The 22,477-nt window shown below is 39.8% G+C and overlaps 1 protein-coding gene across 9 annotated transcripts in view; it reads right to left on the bottom strand.

Annotated features, from left to right (window-relative positions):
* LOC138751586 (RNA-binding motif, single-stranded-interacting protein 3) overlaps positions 1–22,477 on the bottom strand; it is a 1,523,265-nt gene that overhangs the window by 33,448 nt on the left and 1,467,340 nt on the right. For all 9 annotated transcript variants that reach the window (XM_069914047.1, XM_069914050.1, XM_069914051.1 and 6 more), the window contains one exon: positions 1,796–1,906. In XM_069914047.1, coding sequence (XP_069770148.1) covers positions 1,796–1,906 — 111 coding nt within the window. The remainder of the gene's footprint in view (positions 1–1,795; positions 1,907–22,477) is intronic.

Genomic DNA, 22,477 nt, shown 5'->3' with positions numbered 1-22,477 from the left:
AACTTGGTCAATAACTCATCATTATGTGCTCATCATTGTTTACTACAATTTAAAGTTGTACATAGTGCGCAAATGTCCAAAGCTAAATTATCTCATTTTTATTCGGATATAAATTCTTGCAGAGATAGATGTAAGAGAGGGGAAGCTTCTTTAATTCATATGTTCTGGACTTGACCTAGTCTGAAAAAATACTGGAGAAATATTTTCCATACTTTATCTTTAATTCTTAACATAAATTTAGAATCAAATCCTTTGGATGCTCTTTATAGAACAATGGGAAGAGATTATGTTCTTTTGACTTCAGTTAAATGTCAAACACTATCCTTTGCTTCTCTTTTTGCTAGGCGAGTGATATTACTTCGATGGAAGGATGCTGCCCTGCCCACTCAAGCTCAGTGGCTGAGAGACATTGTCATGTTTAAACTTAGAAAAGATTTGTTCATTATTCAATTAATAATTCAGGAATAAGATTTCAAGTGCTGTGGGGAGCACTTATGAGTCATTTTCGTAGTCTTTAATATAATATAATGCTTGACTTTTTTTCTCTCTGTTTTCATTTGAAGTATTCAGTATGCTTATTATCATACTACATTGATAAAGTAGGAATGGGGTTTGGATTTCTCTTTAATTGGAATAAAATTATTAATATGTTTATGAATTGTGGATTATGTCTTATGATTTCTATATCTTCATTTTTAAAAATTTAATCTGTTATTTATACAGAACACTCCACAATTGCATTTTGTATTTTTATGTTTTTTACTGCTTTCTAATTAAAATTAATAAAAATATTTTAAAAATCTAAAATTTAACCTTTTGGCCACAATTGTAATAGCTCTCTGAAGTATCCTGAGACATTCATTTATGTTAAAAGGTGCTCTTTTGAATTAATGTTACGTTAAGTTGGATCTTAGCTTGTTCTGCTTGTTGGCCATTGTAGAGCTCGTCAAAAGAATCAAAGACTTGTTGATCCAAACCAAAGCTTTTATTAGCAAAAGACAGGAGCTCTTCACAGGTGGCCGACCAGTCCAGAATGATCCGACCTGGCTAGGGACACAGCCCTTTAAGGCCCAGACAGTAGGCATGGCTAAGCTCTCAACCAATCGCTGTAAGCACAGTCTAGATACTGTAACTATATACACTATATACATTGGTGATAGATCTGTACTATCACAGACATATCGCACGGTGAGGAAAAATTGAGACTAATCATAATATCAATGTAACCATTAATACCTAGAGCAAAATATAGTTCATAAACTGGAAAAATAATCCTAAACTCAAACCTAGATGAACACCTTTTAACACCTTCCAATTAATATCTTTTGTTAGTCAGGAATCCTCCCTCATCCAGTTTTCAGTTTTTATTCTGATGCCTTCCTGTTCTTTGCTTATTCGTTGAATGAAGGGCTCAGGCCCAAAGCGTCAGTAATATATCGTTAGCTCCTATGGACACTGCAGGACAAGCTGAGTTCACCCACCATGTCTGTGTGTTTTTATAACAATCACAGCATCATCAACAGATTTTGTGTTTCACCTCAAACCTAGATTGTCCATTTCTCTCCATTGATGATGTCTGATCCACTGAGACCCTCCAGCTTCTCAATATTTGCTTAAGATTTTAGCATCCGTAATTTTATTTTTGTGCCTTTACAGTAATTAATAAACTTCTCCCTGGAATGTTATTTCTGTGTAGCACCATTTCTCATAATATTCATCAAATTAAGATTGTTGGCATGTTATGTTTAAGATAAAACATTTCAAGTTGAAGCTGCTTGACATATTGAGTACTCACTGTTCCTGCTGTGCCCAGTGACAGGTGATTCATCTGCTGTGTCAAGGGTCCCATCATACTGGCTGGCTGCATGGACATGGTGTGGTCCATTGTGGGCGTTATCACAGCACCCTGAAAGAAATCCAGCAATTCAGTTGAAAACATTTTGCAACAAAGCTGCAAAAATAAAAATGTACTCCTTATAAATGCTATTAGACATTTACAAATACTATTGATTCTGAGAATCAATTTGCTGTTGATCAGCTGATGATAAAAACCTGCAGGTATAGTCTCCTGTTTTCTTGTGTGTCAAGAATTTGTAAAAGGGTGGAGGTTTGAAATTGGTGGTTTCTAGTATACTCTTTGTATGGTTTCCAAATTTGTTCAAATAAAGTATATTTATCTTTTAGATTGTAGGTAATTTTTTCTGATGGAATACACTTGTCCATTTCTATGTACCATTGTTGTATTTTTTTAAATTTTTTTTTATTTTTCACACTGTGAACCATATCAACCAAAGTACATACAAACATTTCCCTCACCATTGTTGTATTTTTAAGGTTGCTTCCGTTTCCAAGTTGTCATTATGCATTCTTTTGCTGCTGCGAGTACAATCATAGTAAATCTTTTTTGAGTTTTTTTGAGAATTAGGCCTAATTCTTTGTCTTTTATGTTGTTTTAACAGGAAGATTTCTGGATCTTTTGGTATCTTATTTTATGTAATTTTATTTAATATTAAGTTGAAATTTCCCCAAATTTTTTTACTTTTGTACATGTCCAAATTGCAAGTAATATTTTTTTCAATTTCTTGTTTATAACAGAAACATCTGTCTGACATGGTTGGATTCCAATTTAAAAAAAAAACTTTTGTGGTGTCACATATAATCTATGCAGCCAATTATATTGTATCATATGAAATCGAGTATTTATTGTATTATTCATGGTTCCTGTGCATAATTTCTCCTGTGTTTTGTTGTTTATTCATATTTTTAAATCTTTTTCCCAACCTTGTTTAGGTTTGTACACTGTTTTGTCATTTTCCTTGTATTGCAATTTTCTGTACATATTTGAAATAATTTTTTTCACTATCGCTGTGTCTGTAAGTAAGTATTCATAGTAGCTATTTTCACGTAATCTTAAGCTTGTTTCCAGTTTTTCTTCTAAATAAGTTTTTAACTGATAGTATGAAAATATTGTGCTATGTGATATTCTGTATTTGTCTTTTAACTGTTCAAATCTTAATAAATTATTTCCCAAAAAGCAATCTTTTATTCTTTTAATTCCTTTTCTATCCATTTCTCTAAAAAATAAATTGTCTATTGTAAAAGGAATTAATAGATAATAATAATCAACAAATACTTAAAATTTAAGACGATACGATTATTGTTTATTTATTTTTCATATTTTTCTTTTACTTTATGTTATGGGATAGGGAGGGTGGTAGGAAAAAGGAGAAAAATGTCACTGTGTATATTTTAATGATGAATGTATATATTGTTATTGTAGTAGTTCACAGTGAAATAATAAATAAACAAAAGAAAATAATTTATAAAAGGATGATTTGCATCTGAATCGTAAGTATCTATCAGCAAAAAAAAAAGGAACCAAAACAAACTACCATCAAAGTAAAATACTCTTGGGTTTAAACAGTAAAACCCTTGGCATTCAAGCAACTGGCAGTCTCAAGCAACTGGAAAAAAAAAGGAGGAAAATAATGAATAAATAATAAGATTATAGGTAAAACTACATGTTTAAAATTATAAAAGTAAATGTTCTCTGAAGTAACACACAAACCTTTGGTGAAGATGGGAGCAAATATTCAGCCAGCAGAAGTGCTTTGCTCATAGCAGCTGGTTAATAAAGTTTAGGTAAAATTGCTCAGGATGAAAAGCTGGTTGATGCCTCTCACCGTTGGAGTAACTCTTTTAAAGTGTCTCCTGTTCCTGTTTAGTAAGAGTCACCCCAGTCAGAGACTTTATCTGTAAATTTTGTGGGGTGGCCTTTGGAAGACTACACAAAAGAGTCTGGAAAAACAACCAACTGAAAAACCTCACAAAGATTGGCGTATACAGAACCATTGTCATACCCACACTTCTGTTCAGCTCCGAATCATGGGTCCTCTACCGGCATCACCTACGGCTCCTAGAACGCTTCCACCAGCGTTGTCTCCGCTCCATCCTCAACATTCATTGGAGCGACTTCATCCCTAACATCGAAGTACTCTAGATGGCAGAGGCCGACAGCATCGAATCCACGCTGCTGAAGATCCAACTGCGCTGGGTAGGTCACGTCTCCAGAATGGAGGACCATCGCCTTCCCAAGATCGTGTTATATGGCGAGCTCTCCACTGGCCACCGTGACAGAGGTGCACCAAAGAAGAGGTACAAGGACTGCCTAAAGAAATCTCTTGGTGCCTGCCACATTGACCACCGCCAGTGGGCTGATATTGCCTCAAACCGTGCATCTTGGCGCCTCACAGTTCGGCGGGCAGCAACCTCCTTTGAAGGAGACCGCAGAGCCCACCTCACTGACAAAAGACAAAGGAGGAAAAACCCAACACCCAACCCCAACCAACCAATTTTCCCTTGCAACTGCTGCAACCGTGCCTGTCTGTCCCGCATTGGACTTGTCAGCCACAAACGAGCCTGCAGCTGACGTGGACATTACCCCTCCATAAATCTTCGTATGCGAAGCCAAGCCAAAGAAGAAGAATATAAAATATATAATGTTATTGTTCATCTTTCGGCAGATCCATTGAGGTGGGGTGGGGGGGGTGGGGGGGGGGGTGGGGGGAGACCTGCAGATACAGTGACGTTTAATTGTTTTCAAAAATATGACTGAAAACAAAGTAAAATGCTTTAAAGTTCACAGAATATATTCATACAAGTGAAGTTTGTTCAGTGTAAGTAATAGTATAGTGTTTCTGTCTTTTGTCTTTTAAACTGTTTATTCTTAATGCAGGTGTATTAGTTACTGGTAGTTATAAGAGTAAGTCTCAACCAACAGGAAGATACATTTTTCCTCCATCTAACATCCCTAATGTGCCGGATACCAAGGTTTTTACTGTTTTTAGAACCATTATGTCTAATTTAAAATCAGACTGATCTTTTATAATAGCTCCATTCCTTTACTGTAATTATTGTATGGAAATAATGTCTCAGAATTTGATGCAGTGGCCTCCACTGGTAACAAGATTTACCTCCAATTAATTGGATTTTAGGTGTTAATAGCAAATTACTAGAAGTGCAAGTCAACTACCTCAGAAAGGTGGCAATCAGATATCTGGGACTTGTATCACCCCAAACCAATCTGACTAAAGACTTCAGAAGTACACAATGCAAGGCCTTCAAAGAAAATTCATTGAATTGTTCATTGTCACATACATTGTACCGAGATACAGTTGAAAACTTTGTTTTGCAAGCTACCCAGGAAAGTTAACAGGTAAACCAAAATGCAGACTGCAGTGCTACAGAGAAAAAAGTTCAATTAAAACAGTGTAAGACATAATTATTTTATCAATGAGAAGGTCAACCTGAGTGGGTGAATTCAATGTTGAACCAGACACCGGAGAATGTTAAGAGATGAAGAAAGGATTAGAAAACAAAATGAAATTAAAATTATATTAAAAAATTGACATTTTCCAAGCCTTGAACAACATTGAATGCCAGAGTTATGAGGATGCATGTTAATTTTCAGTGGACTGCACTGGATTTGGTGGTGCTGTAAGAGCGTTGTGCTGACCGCTACGCTAACATTTTCTGTAATGCTTATTGTATTGTTATTTCAGCGGGTTGTCTGGAAAAATCATCAGCCGATAGCTCTGGGCGCAGCAAGCTACAGTACTCAATGAAAAAATTAGTTATTATAGCAAAATTTCCTTCAATATTTAATTGTTATTCATGAAGATACCAGCTATCAGGTTAAGTGAATACTTTATGCTTTATCGAGGATGTTTGTAATCCTAATGTACATCAGAATAGTCGTGAACCAGTTGTAAACTTCTAACTATTGTGTAATGTTGCATTCATAATGTAAAACAAAAATTCTGTTCTTGAACAAAATCATTTTATGTACATTTCCAGATATGTTACAGAATGTTCATGAAACATAAAATAATTATTTAGAAGGGAAGAAGAGCAAAAAAGTACTGTTACTACTGGAAGGACTGATTGCAATAGTGGGCCGGGACAAGGTTAAAAAAAAAGTAGATTTTAAATATCCTGCACTTTCATGGGAAAGTGGTGCGAAAAGGGGGAAAGTGAGTGGTTAGTAGATAGAGAGAGAATATTGGTGGAAGGGTCCTTTCAAAATGCTGAAATTGGAAGGGAGGGGAAGAAATCTGGTGAAGATGATGGAAATTATGCGGACTTTGATCCCTGCAGTGACTGGATCTGCATGTGTGGTTTATCAATTATAGTTCTCCAAGGGAGGCCAGCTACTTCTGGCAGAAATTGATCTGAATTGCTCACCAGGTCAAAGGAGACTAGTTTTATCTTTTAATGATATACAGCAAAATAAAAATTCTTGTTGGCAACAGCATAGCTGTGCAGACAGTCTACATGTTCTGTCTGAATAATGAATGCAGTTCACTTCCAACCTCAGCTTTATTCAAATCACCTTTCTTCTCATGGAAAATGAGAATTATTTTTGCAATTGTTTGAATTGTTCATTATTGTCATGTCTACTGAGATACAGTAAAAAAAAACCTGGTTTTGCATGGTATCCATAAATTAATCCATTCTTATGTACAGCAGGTTGTGTAAAATATCATGTGACAGAGGAAAATGCAGTTAAAGAAGTGCAAAGGTTGGGATGAGGTAGGTTTGTGTAGGTACCAGTATTGTAATTCCCACAGTTATCTACTGGCACCTAAAAAAATTGACATCTTTCAGAGTGATTAAAGGTGAGTTATCTGTAATAACTTTTTTTTACACATTACTCCTGCTATTTATTAACAATTATCATCTTTGAATTATAGTTATGGAGCTACACAACATGGAAATAGGCCATTCAGACCAACATGTACATACTGACCAAGTTTCCTTTTTGAACAATGGCCCATATTACTCTAAATTATTTCTATCCACGAACCTATCCAACTGTCTTTTATTTTTCCTGGTTCCACTACTTCTGCTGATAGTTTGTTTCATATATAACCAACATTCATGTGAAAAATGTCCCCCAGAACCACTTTGAAATCCTTCGGAGCTAGCTTTAAACCTCTCTATTTATATATAGCAAGTGTCAATGTAGACTAACCCCAAAAGAACAGCAGCATCAGAAAACAGCTTCTAATTTGGGAATATTATTTTAAACATGTCATCTTAATAATTCAACTGCATATTTTCCAGACTCACTTTGTTATCCGTAACCTAGAAACTTAAATTATTTTTGAATATGCTTTGAGAGCAAAACATTGCCATTTTGTGAGCTTTCAATACTCTCAGGTTACATGGGTATCTTAGTATCTTTAAGTGGCTTTGCTCCAGACATTTAAGGAACCTGTTTCTTCCACAACCGGTGCATCCATCCTCCTTCCTCGTCCTATCATTCACTCCCAATTATACAACACCAAATACAACATGGCAGCCACCAAGGCCATCCCTCGTGAGACCTCCTTGTCACCGTTTATTCTGACGCATTGGCCACCCCTGCCATAGGTGCTATTTTGCATAGATGCCATCCCTATGCATACATCTATATTTTTGAAGTATTCTTTGATATTAGTATGCATCTGCATTTTTATTATTAATTGTTAATTTTCTACCTGATTTTTTTAATATTTTATAAAATTACATTAAAAATAAAAAAAATCTATCAATTTTACTGTATCTGTGAATAATGCTAGATGGATTAACTAGCATTTTTAGGTAAGTATATATTTTACATTATCATATTTTGCTTAAGTTTTGGCAAAATACTGCTGACCACTCACTGTTACCTGCTTCATATTATTGTACTTGCAATTGCTGTTGTGGCTGGCTGTATTTTACCTTCTGACAGGCAAATAAGATCTTATGGAAGATTTAAGAATTCCCAATGGCAAAATTGTTCCAGAAACAAGTGCAAGGCCTAATTTGAATTAAGTGCAATCTAATAAATTCAGGGTTTTAACTCTGGTCATTTTTGTTACTTTCATATACTTTAACTTTTCCTTTATTTAGTAAGGATAACTGGCACTGTATTTTCTCCAGAAACAAAGGTGGGGCCTATTTCCAGGTAGACTCTCTCAGCCCAATATCAGAATTTATGGCTTATGTCAGAAACTTAAGCAAATAAACCGCGTAATGAAAAAAATTGTGATACCAGTTTTATATTCCTCCAATAAAGAAAGAAGATGTTCTTGAAGATACTGTTGGGCAGAAGGGAGTGATTGTTTGGATTGGGAGATTGCAAAGAGCAGTGTTGATATCAAAATGAATCTTACTACAGTACAGTACCCAGTATCTGAAATGCAAGGGACCAAATGTTTTCGGATTTTTTTTTCCAGATTTTGGAAGAATGGAACTAAGTAGCACAGTAGCATCAGCAGAATACCTGCATCAGTGGTTAAATAGCAGCAACAAACAGCGGCAGGCTTTTTGAGTATCGACATGATGTGACAAGTGGAAAATTCACATGTATAATGTTTAGCACTTAAAAACTTGATCTCTGTTGACAAATGAAGATAAATGCAGCACGAGACACTAAAAATTTTCATCGAGGGCTTTTAAAAATATTTCCTCCAGTGTCATCTGCCTCATTAACAATAGTTTTTGTCTTTTTCTACTGCCGATCCCCGACACCTCCCCACTGCTGCCGGACCCCGACTATGGTCCCCGCTCCTGCCTGGGAGCCCGAGGCAATTCTTTGATCCGAATGGCACTACACTCGATGTTGTGAATTGAGTTGCCGTCGTTGACTCCGGCCTGCAGCCGATGCTGAAGATTTGGACCCAGTTCCATTTGATATCTTCCCAGCCAGAAGCAAAGGTTTTGTTTTGTACCACAGATCTTTATTGCTACCAAACTGGTGCCAACAGAGCAAGAGAGTCCCACATAGGCAAGTCAGGTGGTGAGTTTCTTCAACTGTGATGTCATGTCAGCGCTAAAAAAAAAATTTGTTTTTGGATCTTTGGTCTGGAAAAAAGCTGTTTTGCCAGGTTGTGTCTGTATAGTCAGATGATAATAAACCTGAACTTGACCAGAACTGAAAGCAATATTCCAAATGTGAGTTAATACTTATCGAACTGTAACTTTACCTCAGGGCACTTGAACTCAATCTCCAACTAATGAAGGCCAACACACCATGCACCTTCTTAACCACCCTAAGATCCATCTGATCCTCCATACTGTTAAAAATCCTGCCTTTATCCATGTACTCCACCTTTAATTTGGACTGTCCAATTGGCATCACTTCACAGTTATCAGGATTGAACTCCATCTGCCATTTTTCCACCCAACTCTGGATCTTGTCTTTGTCCTATTTTAACCTACAACAACCTTCTACACCAGCCATTCTCAACCTTATTTTGGCTATGGCTTTCTTTGGACTCTGCTCAAAGTTTATCTGTCCCCTTCTCTGTGAAGCATTTATTTAGTTGGTTTCTTCTGTACTTCTCTCATACCAACCACATGAAAAAACATAATTTTTTTTATGATTTCAGTCTGTGCCCCCTCTTAAACATGTTGTGGTCACCGAGGGTATGATCCCCATTGAGAATGGCTGTTCTACACTATCCACAACACCTCCAACTTTTGTGCCACCTGAAAACTTACTGACCACCGTTCCTTCTTTTTTTCCAAGTAATTTATAAAATCACAAAGAGAGGGGTAGGGGGGGTCCCAGAACAGATCCCCGTGAAATTCCACTAGTTACATTCCATCTACTACCCTGTCTGCCTTCTGCAAGCAAGCTAATTCAGAATACAAGCAGCCAAGGTTGCATGGATCATGACCTTCTGAATGAGCCTACCTTGAGGGATCTATCAAACTAAAATCCACAACCATAAATAAATTTCTTTAGTCACCTCTTGACATGACTTTTATCTTGAGAAAAATCTTTGCGATATTAGGTTTCAAGTCACTCCTTAAAGGATACCCAGCCTCTAATCTTTTCAAGTAGCCAAGTACTTCTGGTCCTGTTGCAGTTCTGATCAAAGGTGATATCTCCAAGATGTTAATGTTGGGAGAATGCAGCACTGGCAATGCTTGGACTCTCAATAGTTATTGTCTGCCACTTTGTAGCAGAAATGTTGATTTCTACTAATTAGTCCATGCCAGAATTTAAATCTTACTTCAGGCATTGGATACTTCATTTGTTTAGGATTGCAAATAGAATTGAATATTGTTGAGCTATTGTATCTTCATTTCTCACCTATTATGCAATGAGTATCTAGACATAATTGGACATAGGATAGTACTCTGAGGAACTCGTGAATAATGATCTGGAGCCAGAATGACTGACCTCCAACAATTACAATTCCCCCACCACCCCCACTACCCCTCCCGTGTGATGTATAGCTCCAACCATTGGAGTGTCATTCTCTTTATGCTCATTGAGTTCAGTTTTACCAGGAATCCAATTCCACACTTGGTCAAATGGTGTGAATGACAAGAGTAATCACTCACATCTCTGAACTACACTCTCTGATTATCATTGGGCAAGACTTTCACAGGATTAGGAGCCTTGGCAAGATCCAAAACAGTCACCAGTGTAGGTGAGTATTGCTTAATAGTTGCTGATAAGGCACAGTTGACATAACCATTAGCACAATGCTATGGTGTATCTATGTAAAATAGCACCTATGGCAAGCACTGAGATTGTGCCCCCCCCACTTAAAAAAAAAATTGTACATAAAGGTGGCAGTTAGGTGGTTTCCACGCACAATTGGGGTAGATTTGAAGATCGGCTGCGTGTGTATTGGGCACTTTCTCAGAGGTCACTGGCAGAACAGTTTCAGCTGTGTGAGGGATTATGGGTAAGGAAGACAGCCATTTTGCCTATTGATCCCGCATTGAGCAAGATGGCGGAGCGGCCCTGAAGTGGCCTGGTGAGGTGCCAGAGCAGTGCTCCAGGGTGCTCAAGTTAGCCCTGGCAGCACTGCACTCCTGGGATGGAGATTCATTGTTGGGTTATGGATATGGAGTGGGCAAGGTGAGGACAGTGGTGCCCGTCTGCAAGTGGCGCCCAGGGCATGTGCCCTAGCTGCCATACCCTAGATATGCCTATGATGCCATTACAGCACTAGCGATCTGGACCAGTGTTTGAATCCTGTGCTTTCTGTAAGGTGTTCGTACATTCTCCTCATGTATATGTGGGTTTTCCCCAGGAGCTCTGGTTTCCTTCTGCCATTCAAAACATACCTGGGATTTTAGGTTAATGGGTGTAATTGTGCTGCAGTGCTCACGAGCCGAAAACGCCTGTTACCATGTTGTATGTCTAAATATAAAATATTAAATTAAAACATTTTAAATACTTTGCATTACTAAGCTGACAATTAAAAGTAGATTTGAGTCTTTAAGGCTGAGAAATAATACAAAAACCTTGAATGTTGGCTGGGTGGATTAAAAATTGGCTTGCATGTAGAAAGTAGAGAGTAGTAATGGCTGCAAAGTATTTTGCCTGGAGATCAGTGACTAGTCGGTCTGGTACCCCTACTCTTTGTGATTTTTATAAATAACCTAGATGAAGAAGCAGAAGGATGGGTCAATAAATTTGTGGATGATAAGAAGGTTAGAGGAGTTGTGGATAATGTTGAAGGTTGTCATATTTTACAAATTTACAGGATGCAGAGTTGATCAGAAAAATAGCAGATGGAGTTAAATCCGGATAAGTGCCAGGTGATGCATTTTGGAAGGTCAAACCAGAAGGCTGAGTACAGGGTTAGTGATCGGATACTTAACAGTGTGGAGGAACAGAGGGACCTTGGGATCCAAATCCATCTATTCCTCAAGATTGCCATGCAGGTAGGTAGGATATTTAAGAACGCCAATGGGATGTTGGGCTTCATTAATAGGGGAATTGAGTTCAAGAGTCGAGAGGTCATGTTTCAACATTACAAATCTCTGGTGAGACCATAATTACAGTATCATGTTCAGTTCTGGCCACCTTATTTTCGGAATAATATGGAAGCTATAGAGAGGGTACAGAGGAGATATACCAGGATGTTGCCTGGATTAGAAAATGTCTTATGAAGCAAGATGGGCAGAGCTCGGACTTTTCTCTGGAGCGAAGACACAATATCGCTGGCTCTCCATTCAGCTCTGGATCACCTCAAAAACAATGATTCATACATACGTCTGCTCTTCATTGACTACAGCTCAGCCTTCAATACCATTATTCCCTCAGTCATCCCTAGGTCATGAAGCTACAAACTCTGGGGCTCTGTGCCCACTTCCTCAACTGGATCCTTGATGTCCTCATCAGAAGACCATGGTCAGTATGAATTGGAAACAACGTCTCTTCCTTATTGATTATCAACACAGGTGCACCTCAAGGATACGTGCTTAGGCCACTGCTCTACTTATTATACACCCTCGACTGTGTGGCCAGGCACAATTTTCTGATGACACTACAGTTGTCAGCAGAATCACAAAGGGCAATGAGGAAGTGTACAGGAGGGAGATAGATCAGCTCATAGAGCACACATGTCAAACTCTGGCCCTAATTATATTTGGCCCGCAAGATCATTTAAAAAATGTATTAGAGGTGACCCGCCCTGCAGCGAGAGCTGACGCTGTTTTTTGGTAATGTCACCCCCACCATCCTCCCCCTTCATTGCACATCCTTCCCCACCCCCTAACTATCCCCTCCCCCCTAAAACCACCCCCCTTAAAAGATGGCCAGAATATTCTCAAAAAGGAATCCAGAATGGTAAAATTCCACAAACCTTCTGCTGGGAATCCTAACAACACCCAGGCATCAGATCCACGGGACGCGGAGGGAGCAAGAGTGTTGCAGGTTGACCGTGCAAACTTTGAGAACAGGGAAAACAAAATTGTAACACGAGAAGTCTGTCAATGTCATCAGCCGGCAAGCCAGTTGGAAGGCTCCCCGCACAACCAGTCACTTCTCCCACCTGTCGAGCGGTGCGGCGGATTGGCGAGCGCCTGTGATTTCCTGTCGGCGCGACGGACATGGCAGGCTGCACACGGCCCCCGCTGTTCCACAAAGACTGATCGGCAGTGCGCTGGGCCTGAGTGGGTGGGTAAACCGGGGTGGGCAGAGGGTGTAGGTGAGGAGTAATGGGCAGGGGAAGTTATGGTGGTGCGAGGGGCAGTTAGAGGGAGGGATGAGTAGAAGGAGGGGTGGATAGCGAAGAGGTAAAAGGCGAGGGGCAGGGTGAGTAGGGGAGGGGTGATTAGAGGGTGAGAGACGGGTAGAGGGAGGAATAGGTTGAGGGGAGAGGCAGTAGAGGGGCGTGTATAGGATGGGGTGGGTAGAGGCAGAGCGAGTGGAGTGAGGGGTGAGTAGAGGTTGGGTAAAGGACTGGTCAGGTAGAGGGATGGTGGGTCGAGGGTGAATAGAGGCCTAGAGCCTGAGGAGTGAGCAGGAAATGCTGAGTCCTGATGCAGGCCAAAATGGACACAGCCTGTGAATGCTGACTACATCTCCACAGGGACCAAATATGTTTCCCTCAGGTCAAGCAAAGAGTGAACTTGAGCTACCTACTCCTGACCTGTAACATTATCCTCCTAAAGTTATATCCTAAAGTTTAACATTACATATGTTGAAAGAAGAGAAAACATGCAGATGCTGTTGAAAATTTTCAATAAATATTTAGTTTGGCCGTCGAATTAGTCCAAGTTTTTAATTTTGGCACTACGTGAATTTGAGTTTGACACCCCTGTCATAGAGTGATGTCATGCCAACAACCTTGCAGTCCATATTAGCAAAACCAAGGAGATGATTGTGCTTCATGAGGACGTCAGGGTATACATGACCCAGTCTTCATCGAAGGCTCAGTAGTGGAAAGGATCAAGGTGACAACATCTCTGAGGATCTGTCCTAGAGCTTCCATGTTTATGCAATCATGAAGAAGACTTGCCAGTAGCTATACCCTGTGAGGTATTTTGAGGAGATTAGGTATGTAATCAAAGACTCTTGAAAACTTCTACAGGTGTACCACATCCCGCAGAGAGCATTCTAGCTGGTTGGATACTGACTGGTATAGAGGCGCCAACTCTCAGGACAAGAAAAAAGTTCCAAAGTGTTGTTAACTTGGCCTGCGACATCACAGGCACCAGACTTCACTCCATTGAGGGCATTGACAAGAGGCGCAATCTTAAAAAAGCAGCCTCTAACCTCCAAGACCCCCGCCACCCAGGCCATACCTTCTTCACTCTGTTACCATTGGGAAAAAGATACAGGAGCTCAACGACAAACACTCAGTGGCACAAGGACAGCTTCTTCCCCACTGAATAATCAATGAACCAAAGACACCTCCTTACTTTTTGAGCACTTTAAAAAAAATTTATTGTTGTAAGATAGTTTATCTGAACGTTTTCTCTATGAATGCTGCTGCAAAACCACAAACTTTATGACTTGAGCATAACAATAAATTCTGATTCTGAGAAGGATGAGAGGAGTCTTAATTGAGGTCTACAAGATTCTGAGTGGTATAGATAAGGTGGACAGCCAGCACCTTTTTTCCCAGAGCAGGAAGAGCAAACACCAGAGGATATCTGTACAAAGTGAAGGGAGGAAAGTTTAGGAGGGACATCAGGGGCAAGTTATTTTTTTACTCAGAGTTTGTGGGTGCCTGGAATGCCTTGCCAGGGGTGGTGTTGGAGGCTGAAACATTAAGCGCATTTAAGAGACCCTTAGTCGGGCACATAGATGAAAGAAAATAGAGGGTTATGAGGGAGAGTGGGTTCAGTATTTTTGCTGGGAATATATAGGTCAGCACAACATCAAGGGCCAAAGGGGCTGTACAGTGCTATAATGTTCTATGCTCTATATTAACAAAATGGGAAGTATCATATGTTTAAGTGCACCTCATTGATTTGCTATTATTTGAGCCCAGCAGAGGAGAGGAAACAAGGAATGAGGTGAAGTGCAGGATTCTGGTTTTAACATTTCTTGTTCCTCAGACAACAGTATATATACATTTCCACCTTTGTCTCTCTCCTAAAGATGATGTTAAATGATAAACACTGCTATACATTGTATTGAGAATCATATTAACTTATTTTCTTATTCATTGCTGTTACCAAATTCTATTACCATTGTTAACCCCGCTATTGCTTCAAATCAAATATTGCTTATTTTTACTGAAATTTCTACTTTGTCCTAAGTGCTGCTATGTCTATTACTGCTTTAGGATTTTCTACTGAAGGAAAATGTAGCAGAAGACTGAAATGATTATCTTCGATAACATTCACTGGAAACTTAAGATATTTTTAACAAAGGTAATGGAATACTCAGAATAAAGAAGGTAACACAGATACGCAAGGTAGTCTGTGCCTCAAATAATTCACAATATCCAAACTGAGATTTACTTAGTAAATCATTTCAATTCTTTTCAGTCTTCGGCTATATTTTCCTTCTTGCAGTAGCTGTAATCCTTGAAAGAGGGATTTACACAGTTTATGATGATGGTAAATATAATTTTAATAGCCTTTCATCAGGCAGCAGCAGGCACCTTTCCTGAATGTCCTAACAGCTTTGCAACACCCCTTGTTGATCATGTCAATGTGTTGAAGCAGCTCAGCATGGCAGCAGTTTTATTTCAGAGTTCAAAGTAGCATCATAATATGTACGTGCCAAAGTGAAATATGCTGACACATTCTGATGCCACGTCGACACATTTAACATTCACACAAACGCACCTGGATAATTTCACTCTGCTAACAAAGGGATTCAATGCAAGTACATCAATGCAGTTTTCTGCTTCCATATCTGGCCTCTATTATACAGTGGGTTTCTCCAGTGAGCTCTGCTAAGATGAACATGCTTTACCCTTCACCATAAGACATTTGAGTTTTGATTATAACCAAGCGTGGTTATTCCATTGGCTGAGATCACACATTTTCCATGAATGTGAGACAGATACTTTACAAACATCTGTATTGCAACTTATCCTGATAAGATAGAAGATGGCCAGTCACCCTATCCAAGCCATGTCAGGTGCTAAGGGAACAATCTTCTTAATTTTGTTCCATCTCACATTTCCTTATACCTCTGCACATTATTCTCTCTCAAACATCTTCATAATTCACCTTTTGGTTCTTTTTACCATTACCAATTAACTTACTGTAGCCAATTAATCTGCCAGCAGATCTTTGGGTTATAAAGAAAACTGGAGCACCCAAAGGAAACTCATGTGGTCACAAAGGGAAGATAGAACTGAATCTTTCACTTCAAAATTCTTGTGAGGAATGGTAGGGGGGGGGGGATGGCGGCGATTAGTGACCAGAAATTGAATTGGAGTCACCATGTACACAACATAACTATAAGAGGAGGCCCAAGGCAAGGAATCGTGCAATGAGTAGCTCATTTCCTAACTTTCCTGACCATCCTATACAAGGTCCAAACCAGGAAAATGATGGAATGCTTTCTATTTGCCTAGATAAGACTAAAGACCATAAAACATGGAAGGAGAAATAGGCTATTCAGCCCATTGAGTCTGCTCTACCATTCACTCATGAGCTGATCCATTTTCCCACTCAGCCTTTTTGCCTAGCAATCTCTCCCTTAAATACATTCAAAGACTTGGGCTCCACAATTGCCTGTGGCAAAAAAATCCACAGTTTCAGCACCTTCTTGCTAAAGAAATTCCTCTGCATCTTTGTTCTAAGAGGATGTCCTTCAATCCTGAAATTGTGTCCTAGACAAATGGTTTTCAAACTCTCCCCTAAACTCACATTCCACCTTAGGCAATCCCTATACAGGTACTATAAGTGTTCTGTGATTAGAAAGGGATTGCTTAGGTATGTGAGTGGGAAAGGAAGGTTGAGAACCACTACTCTAGAGCTAATTGTTACTGAAATATTTTGCCTGAGAAAAAAATTGTCATTAGCCCATTTCCTTTGGAGTTCTGAAACTCTGCAAATAACGAGTCAATTAGATAAGATTAAAATAATGGTTTTAAATTTTTTTTCTTTCCACCCTCGTACTACCTTAAGCAATCCCTTACTAATCACAGAGCCCCTATGGCATAGAGATTGCTTAAGGTAGAATGTGAGTTTAGAAGTGCAGTTTGAAAACCACAGACTCTAGACTCTCCCACTGTGGGAAACAACCTTTCTACATCTACTTTGTCCATGCCTTTTAACACTCAAAATGTTTCAGTGAGACCCCCCCCTCCCTAAATTTCAATGACTACAGTCCAAGAGCCATCAAACATTCCTCATATTCCATTCTTGGAATCATCCTCTTTAACCTCCTCTGAACCCCCTCCAATGTCAGCACATCCTTTCTTAAATGAGGAGCCCAAAATTGCTCACAATACTTCAAGTGAGATCTCACCAGTGACTTATAAAGCCTCAACATCACATCCTTGCTCTTGTATTCTATTCCTCTTGAAACAAATGTCAGCATTCTTCACTGCCGACTCAACCTGAAAGTTTACCCTCAGGGTATCCTGCACAAGGACTCCTAGGTCCCTTTACATCTGGGAATTTTCAATTTTCTCCCCATTTAGAAAATTACTTACCTGTTTATTTCTCCTACCAAAACTCTGGAACTTCAACAACACTCAAGAAGTTCAACACCATACAGGACATAGCATCCCACTTAATAGGCACTACATCCACAATTATTCATCTACAAGATGCACTACAGCAACTCACCAAGAGCCCTTAGACAGAACCCACCAACATTTTTTTTCCCATTGACTATTGCTTATTTGTGAAGCTGAACTATAATTTATTTGTTTTTCTTTTTCCTTATATCTCTTTTTTATTATGTTGTTCTGTGTTTTAGGTACCTGGGAAGGTGCATCAAGTACTATTTCACTGCTTAACTGGTACAAAGTTTAAATAGGCTATTTTGTCAGATAATTCATAACCTTTTGTGACAGGCACCCAACCATAATCTTTCAATCATTCCACCACCAATTCACAGTAGCATTATTTTGTAACATCTGCATTTGCACTGCAGTAACTCATCAAGGCTCCTTCAACAGCACCTTCCAAATCCACGGTGTCCACCAACAAGAAGGACTAGAGCAGCAAAAGCATGGGAATGGAACCACATGGACATGGCTTCCAAGCCACAAACCTTGGAAATGCATCAATGTTCCTTCACCATCGCTCAGTCAAAATCCTGGAGCTCCTTCTCTAACAGTGTTGTGGGTATACACCACAAGGACATCAATATGAATTGGAAACAACGTCTTCTCCTCACTGATAATCAATGCAGGCACACCTCAAGGATGCATGTTTAACCCACTGTTCTACTCACTCTACACTCTTGATTATGTGGCTGGGCATAATTTTATTGCTGTCTACAAATTTTCCGATGACACCACAGTTTTTGACAGAATCACAAACAGCATTGAGGAAGTGGACAGGAGATAGATCAGCTCATTGAGAGATGTCACACCAACAACCTTGCGCTCAACGTTAGCCAAACCAAGGAGATGATTGTGGCCTTCTGGAGGAAATCAGAAGAATATGAACTAGTCCTCATCAAGAAGTCAGCTGTGGAGAAAATTAAGATCTTCAAATTCCTGGGTGTCAACATCTGTCCTGGAGCCTCCAAGTTGATGCAGTCATGAAAAAGGCTCGCCAGTGGCTATATTTTGTGAGGAATTTGGGGAGATTCAATATGTCACTGAAGACTTTTGAAAACTCCTACAGGTGTATCGCGGAAAGCATACTAGCTGGTTGCATCACTGGTTTTGTACAGAGGTGCAAAATTTCAGGACAAGAAAAAATTCCAGAGGGTTGTTACCTTGGCCTGCGACATCACAGGCACCAGAATTCACTTAATCTACAAGAGGTGGTGTCTTAAGAAAGCAGCCTCTATCAGGCTATGCCCTCTTCACTCTTTCACTTACGGGAAAAAGGTACAGATGTTAGATTCCTGAATGAACAATGAACCACAGACACTGTCTTACTTTGACTTTCTGGACTATTTTCATCTATTTTTTCAGGTGGTTTCTCCTTCCTGACTTTCCCAACCCTTCCCCTTCTTCCCTTGGACCCTTCCTATCCTCCACCTCCTGATCCACCCTATCCTCCTCCCCTCACCAACACCCTCCACCCCATTGAACCTCCCTATAACCCTACCTGGTCTTCACCATCCCCTCTGACTTTCCCCTCTCGGAGACTAAACACTCTGTCCTCAGTAGAGCCTTCATTGTCATTCCCCCTTCACCCACAACTTAATGAGTTCTGCACACGTATGATGCTGAACTATTCTTCCATCGGCCCTGTCACCATGCCTTCTTCCACAACCCCCACCCACTACAGATCCATTCTCCTGCTTTAAAATGTCTTCCTCCTCCTGGACACCTCATTTTGGTCTTCTGCCAACTCTGGACCTTTATATTTCCAACTGTTACCATGCCATCAACCATATTGACTTTGCAACTCCCTTCACTCATTCCAATCTCTTTCGCACAACACTTGGCCCTCCACTCTCTCCATACCTGCATACAAGGGTGGCACTGTTGTGGTCTGGAACACTGACTTCTATCTGGCTGAAAGCAGACGACAACTCTCAGACACCTCCTCTTACTTATCCTCCAACAGGACTCTACCAAATCTCATCAAACTACACACCGTCTTTTCCAGTCACCTCCCTGGCACGGCATCCAAACTTATTGTTTCTCAACCATATACCACCCATTTCTACCTCTTACCCAAGATCCACAAACTCAATTTTCCTGGCAGACCAATCTTGTCCGTGTGCTCCTGCCCCACCTAATTGGTCTCTATTTACCTCAACTCTGTTTTGTCACCAGGTCCAGTCCCTCTGCACCTACACCTGGAGCACTTCAAATGCCCTCCATCACTTCAACAATGTCCAATTCCCTGAACTCATTCACCTCATGTTTACCATGGAAATTCAATCCCTATACACCTCCATCCTCCATGCTGAAGGCCTCAAAGCCCTTTGTTTCTTCCTGGACAACATACCCAGCCAGTCCCCCTCCACTAGCACCCTCCTCCAGCTGCAGAACTTGTTTTTACTCTCAATAATTTCTCCTTTGACTCTTCCAACTTTCTCCATGTTAAAGGGGTAACCATGGTACCCAAATGGGCCCCAGCTAAGCCTGCCTTTTTGTTGACGACATGGAGCAATCCATGCTACAAGCCTACACAGGCAAGGCCCCGCAACCCTTCTCCCGCTACATCGATGACTACTTTGATGCTACATCGTGCACCCACGATGAGCTCATTGACTTCATCCACTTTGCTACCAAGTTCCACCCTGATCTCAAATTCATTTGGTCCATCTCTAGCAACAATCTCCCTTTCCTCTATCTCTCTGTCTCCATCTCACAAGACAAACTCTCGACAGATATCTTCCATAAACCCACCAACACCCACAGCTACCTTGACTGCACCTCTTCCCATTCTGTCCCCTGTAAGGATTCAATTTCATTCTCTTAAATCCTCCGTCTCCATTGCATCTGCACTCAGGATGAGGACTTGCATGCCAGATCATTAGAGGTGTCCTTCTTCTTCAACCAACATGGCTTTCCCTCTATCACCATCAACTCAGCACTCACCTGCATTTCCTCCATTACCCACACATCTGCCCTGGCCCCTCCATCCCCATATGCAAAAAGTCAGGATTCCACTTGTCCTCTCCTACTGCCCCACGCATCCAACATATCCTCCTGTACTACCATTTCCAACACCTACTATGTGATCCCACCACTGGACACATATTACACTCTCCTCCCCTCTTTGCCTTCCACAGGAACCGCTCCCTCCATGACTCCCTTGTCCACTCCTTCCTCCCCACCAATCATACCCTTGGGGCTTATACTTATGACTGCAGGAGATGCTCCATTTGTGCCCATATCACCTCCCTCACTAACATTCAAGTCCCCAAAGAGTCCTTCTAAGTGATGCAACATTTCACTTGTGAATCTGCAGGGGTCATCTACTGCATCCAGTGCTCCCATTGTTGTCTCCACTACATTTCAAGAGACTGGACGCAGACTGGGAGATCGTTTGTTAAGCACCTCAACTCTATCTGCCACAATAGCGTGGATCTCCCAGTGGCCACCCATTTCAATTCTCCATCCTATTCCCTCTGTCCGGGGTTTTATGTACCGTGAGACTGATACCACTCACAAATTGGAGAAACAACACCTCATTTTCAACTGGGCACCCTCCAACCGGATGGCATTATTATCAATTTCTCTGGTTTTGTTAAACCATAGATCACTACAACACAAAAAATAGGCCAATTGGCCCTTCTAGTCTTTTTTGATCATTATTCCTCTAGTCCCATTGACCTGCTCCCATTCCATAATCCTCCAGACCTCTCCTAGCCATGTATCTATACAATTTATTTCTAAAACTTAAGGTCAAACCTGCATTCACTACATCAGATGGCAGCCCATTCCACAGTCCACCACTCTCTGAGAGAAGATCTTTCCCCTAATGTTCCCCCTAAACCTTTCCCCTTTCATTTTAAAACTATGACCTCTAGTATTTATCTCCCCTAATCTAAGTGGAAAAAGCTTACTCACATCCACTCTGTCTATACCTCTCATAATCTTGTAAACCTCTATCAAATCTCCCCTCATTCTTCTTTGCTTCAAGGAATAAAGTCCTAACCTGTTTAATCTTTCTCTGCATCTCAACTCCTGAAGACCTGGCAACATCCTAGTAAATCTTCTCTGCACTCTTTTGATTTTATTGTTATACTTTCTGGACACAATATTCCAAATTTGGCCTCACTAATGTCTTAAACAACAATGTTATTGTCTAAAAGGAGTGAAATAGAAACTTTGATTTGTAATAGATCTGTGAAGAAATTTATTTCAGCCATGTATATGTTATTGCAAAAGGGAACTCAAAAGCAGAGAATTGATAGATCTCAATAGAGATGGGAAACAGATGTAAATATCAGTAATGGGGAGAAAAATTGGATGGAATTGTGTCATGTTAGATTGGTTCAGTATAACTTTTTATCAACTATATCTTACCCCACAAAAATTAAATAAATTGAAGTGAGATCTTTCAGATCAATGTTTTAGACGTAGCCAAGAGATGGGTACTTTTTTTTTTAAACATTCTATATGGTCATGTTGAAAATTGAGACCATTTTGGATAGAATTAGGATTTTTTTTAGCAAGTTACAGGAGTTAAATTTCCACAGGATCAAATGTTATTTTTACTAGATAATATTTTAGTGATAAGACCAAAACTGAAACTGAATTTTTATCAAAAGGAATTTGTGAATTTGTGAAAATTGCTTTAGCAATTGCAAGAAAATATATGGCAGTGACATGGAAATTGGATTCGCATTTAGGAATGGAAAGATGGCATGCAGAAATATATAGTGTATAACTCTTGAGAAGATTAGATATAATTTAAGGAATAAATATGATATATATATTTTTTAATTTGGTGCTCATATTTGTATATTATAGGTATAAATTTATAAAGGGTTTTCCTTAAACCTCGTGAAACCTCTAACTCCTTGGAATAAATAAATATTGAAAAGACTAAAATTGAGTGAATGGTGTAGACATTTTGGTAACCAGGTATCTTTCTTTTTTTTCTTGCAATTATAATTTATTTTTCTTCT

Source organism: Narcine bancroftii, chromosome 1 (assembly GCF_036971445.1).
Source record: "Narcine bancroftii isolate sNarBan1 chromosome 1, sNarBan1.hap1, whole genome shotgun sequence".
NCBI lineage: Eukaryota > Metazoa > Chordata > Chondrichthyes > Torpediniformes > Narcinidae > Narcine > Narcine bancroftii.
This window is presented reverse-complemented; position numbering and strand designations above follow the sequence as displayed.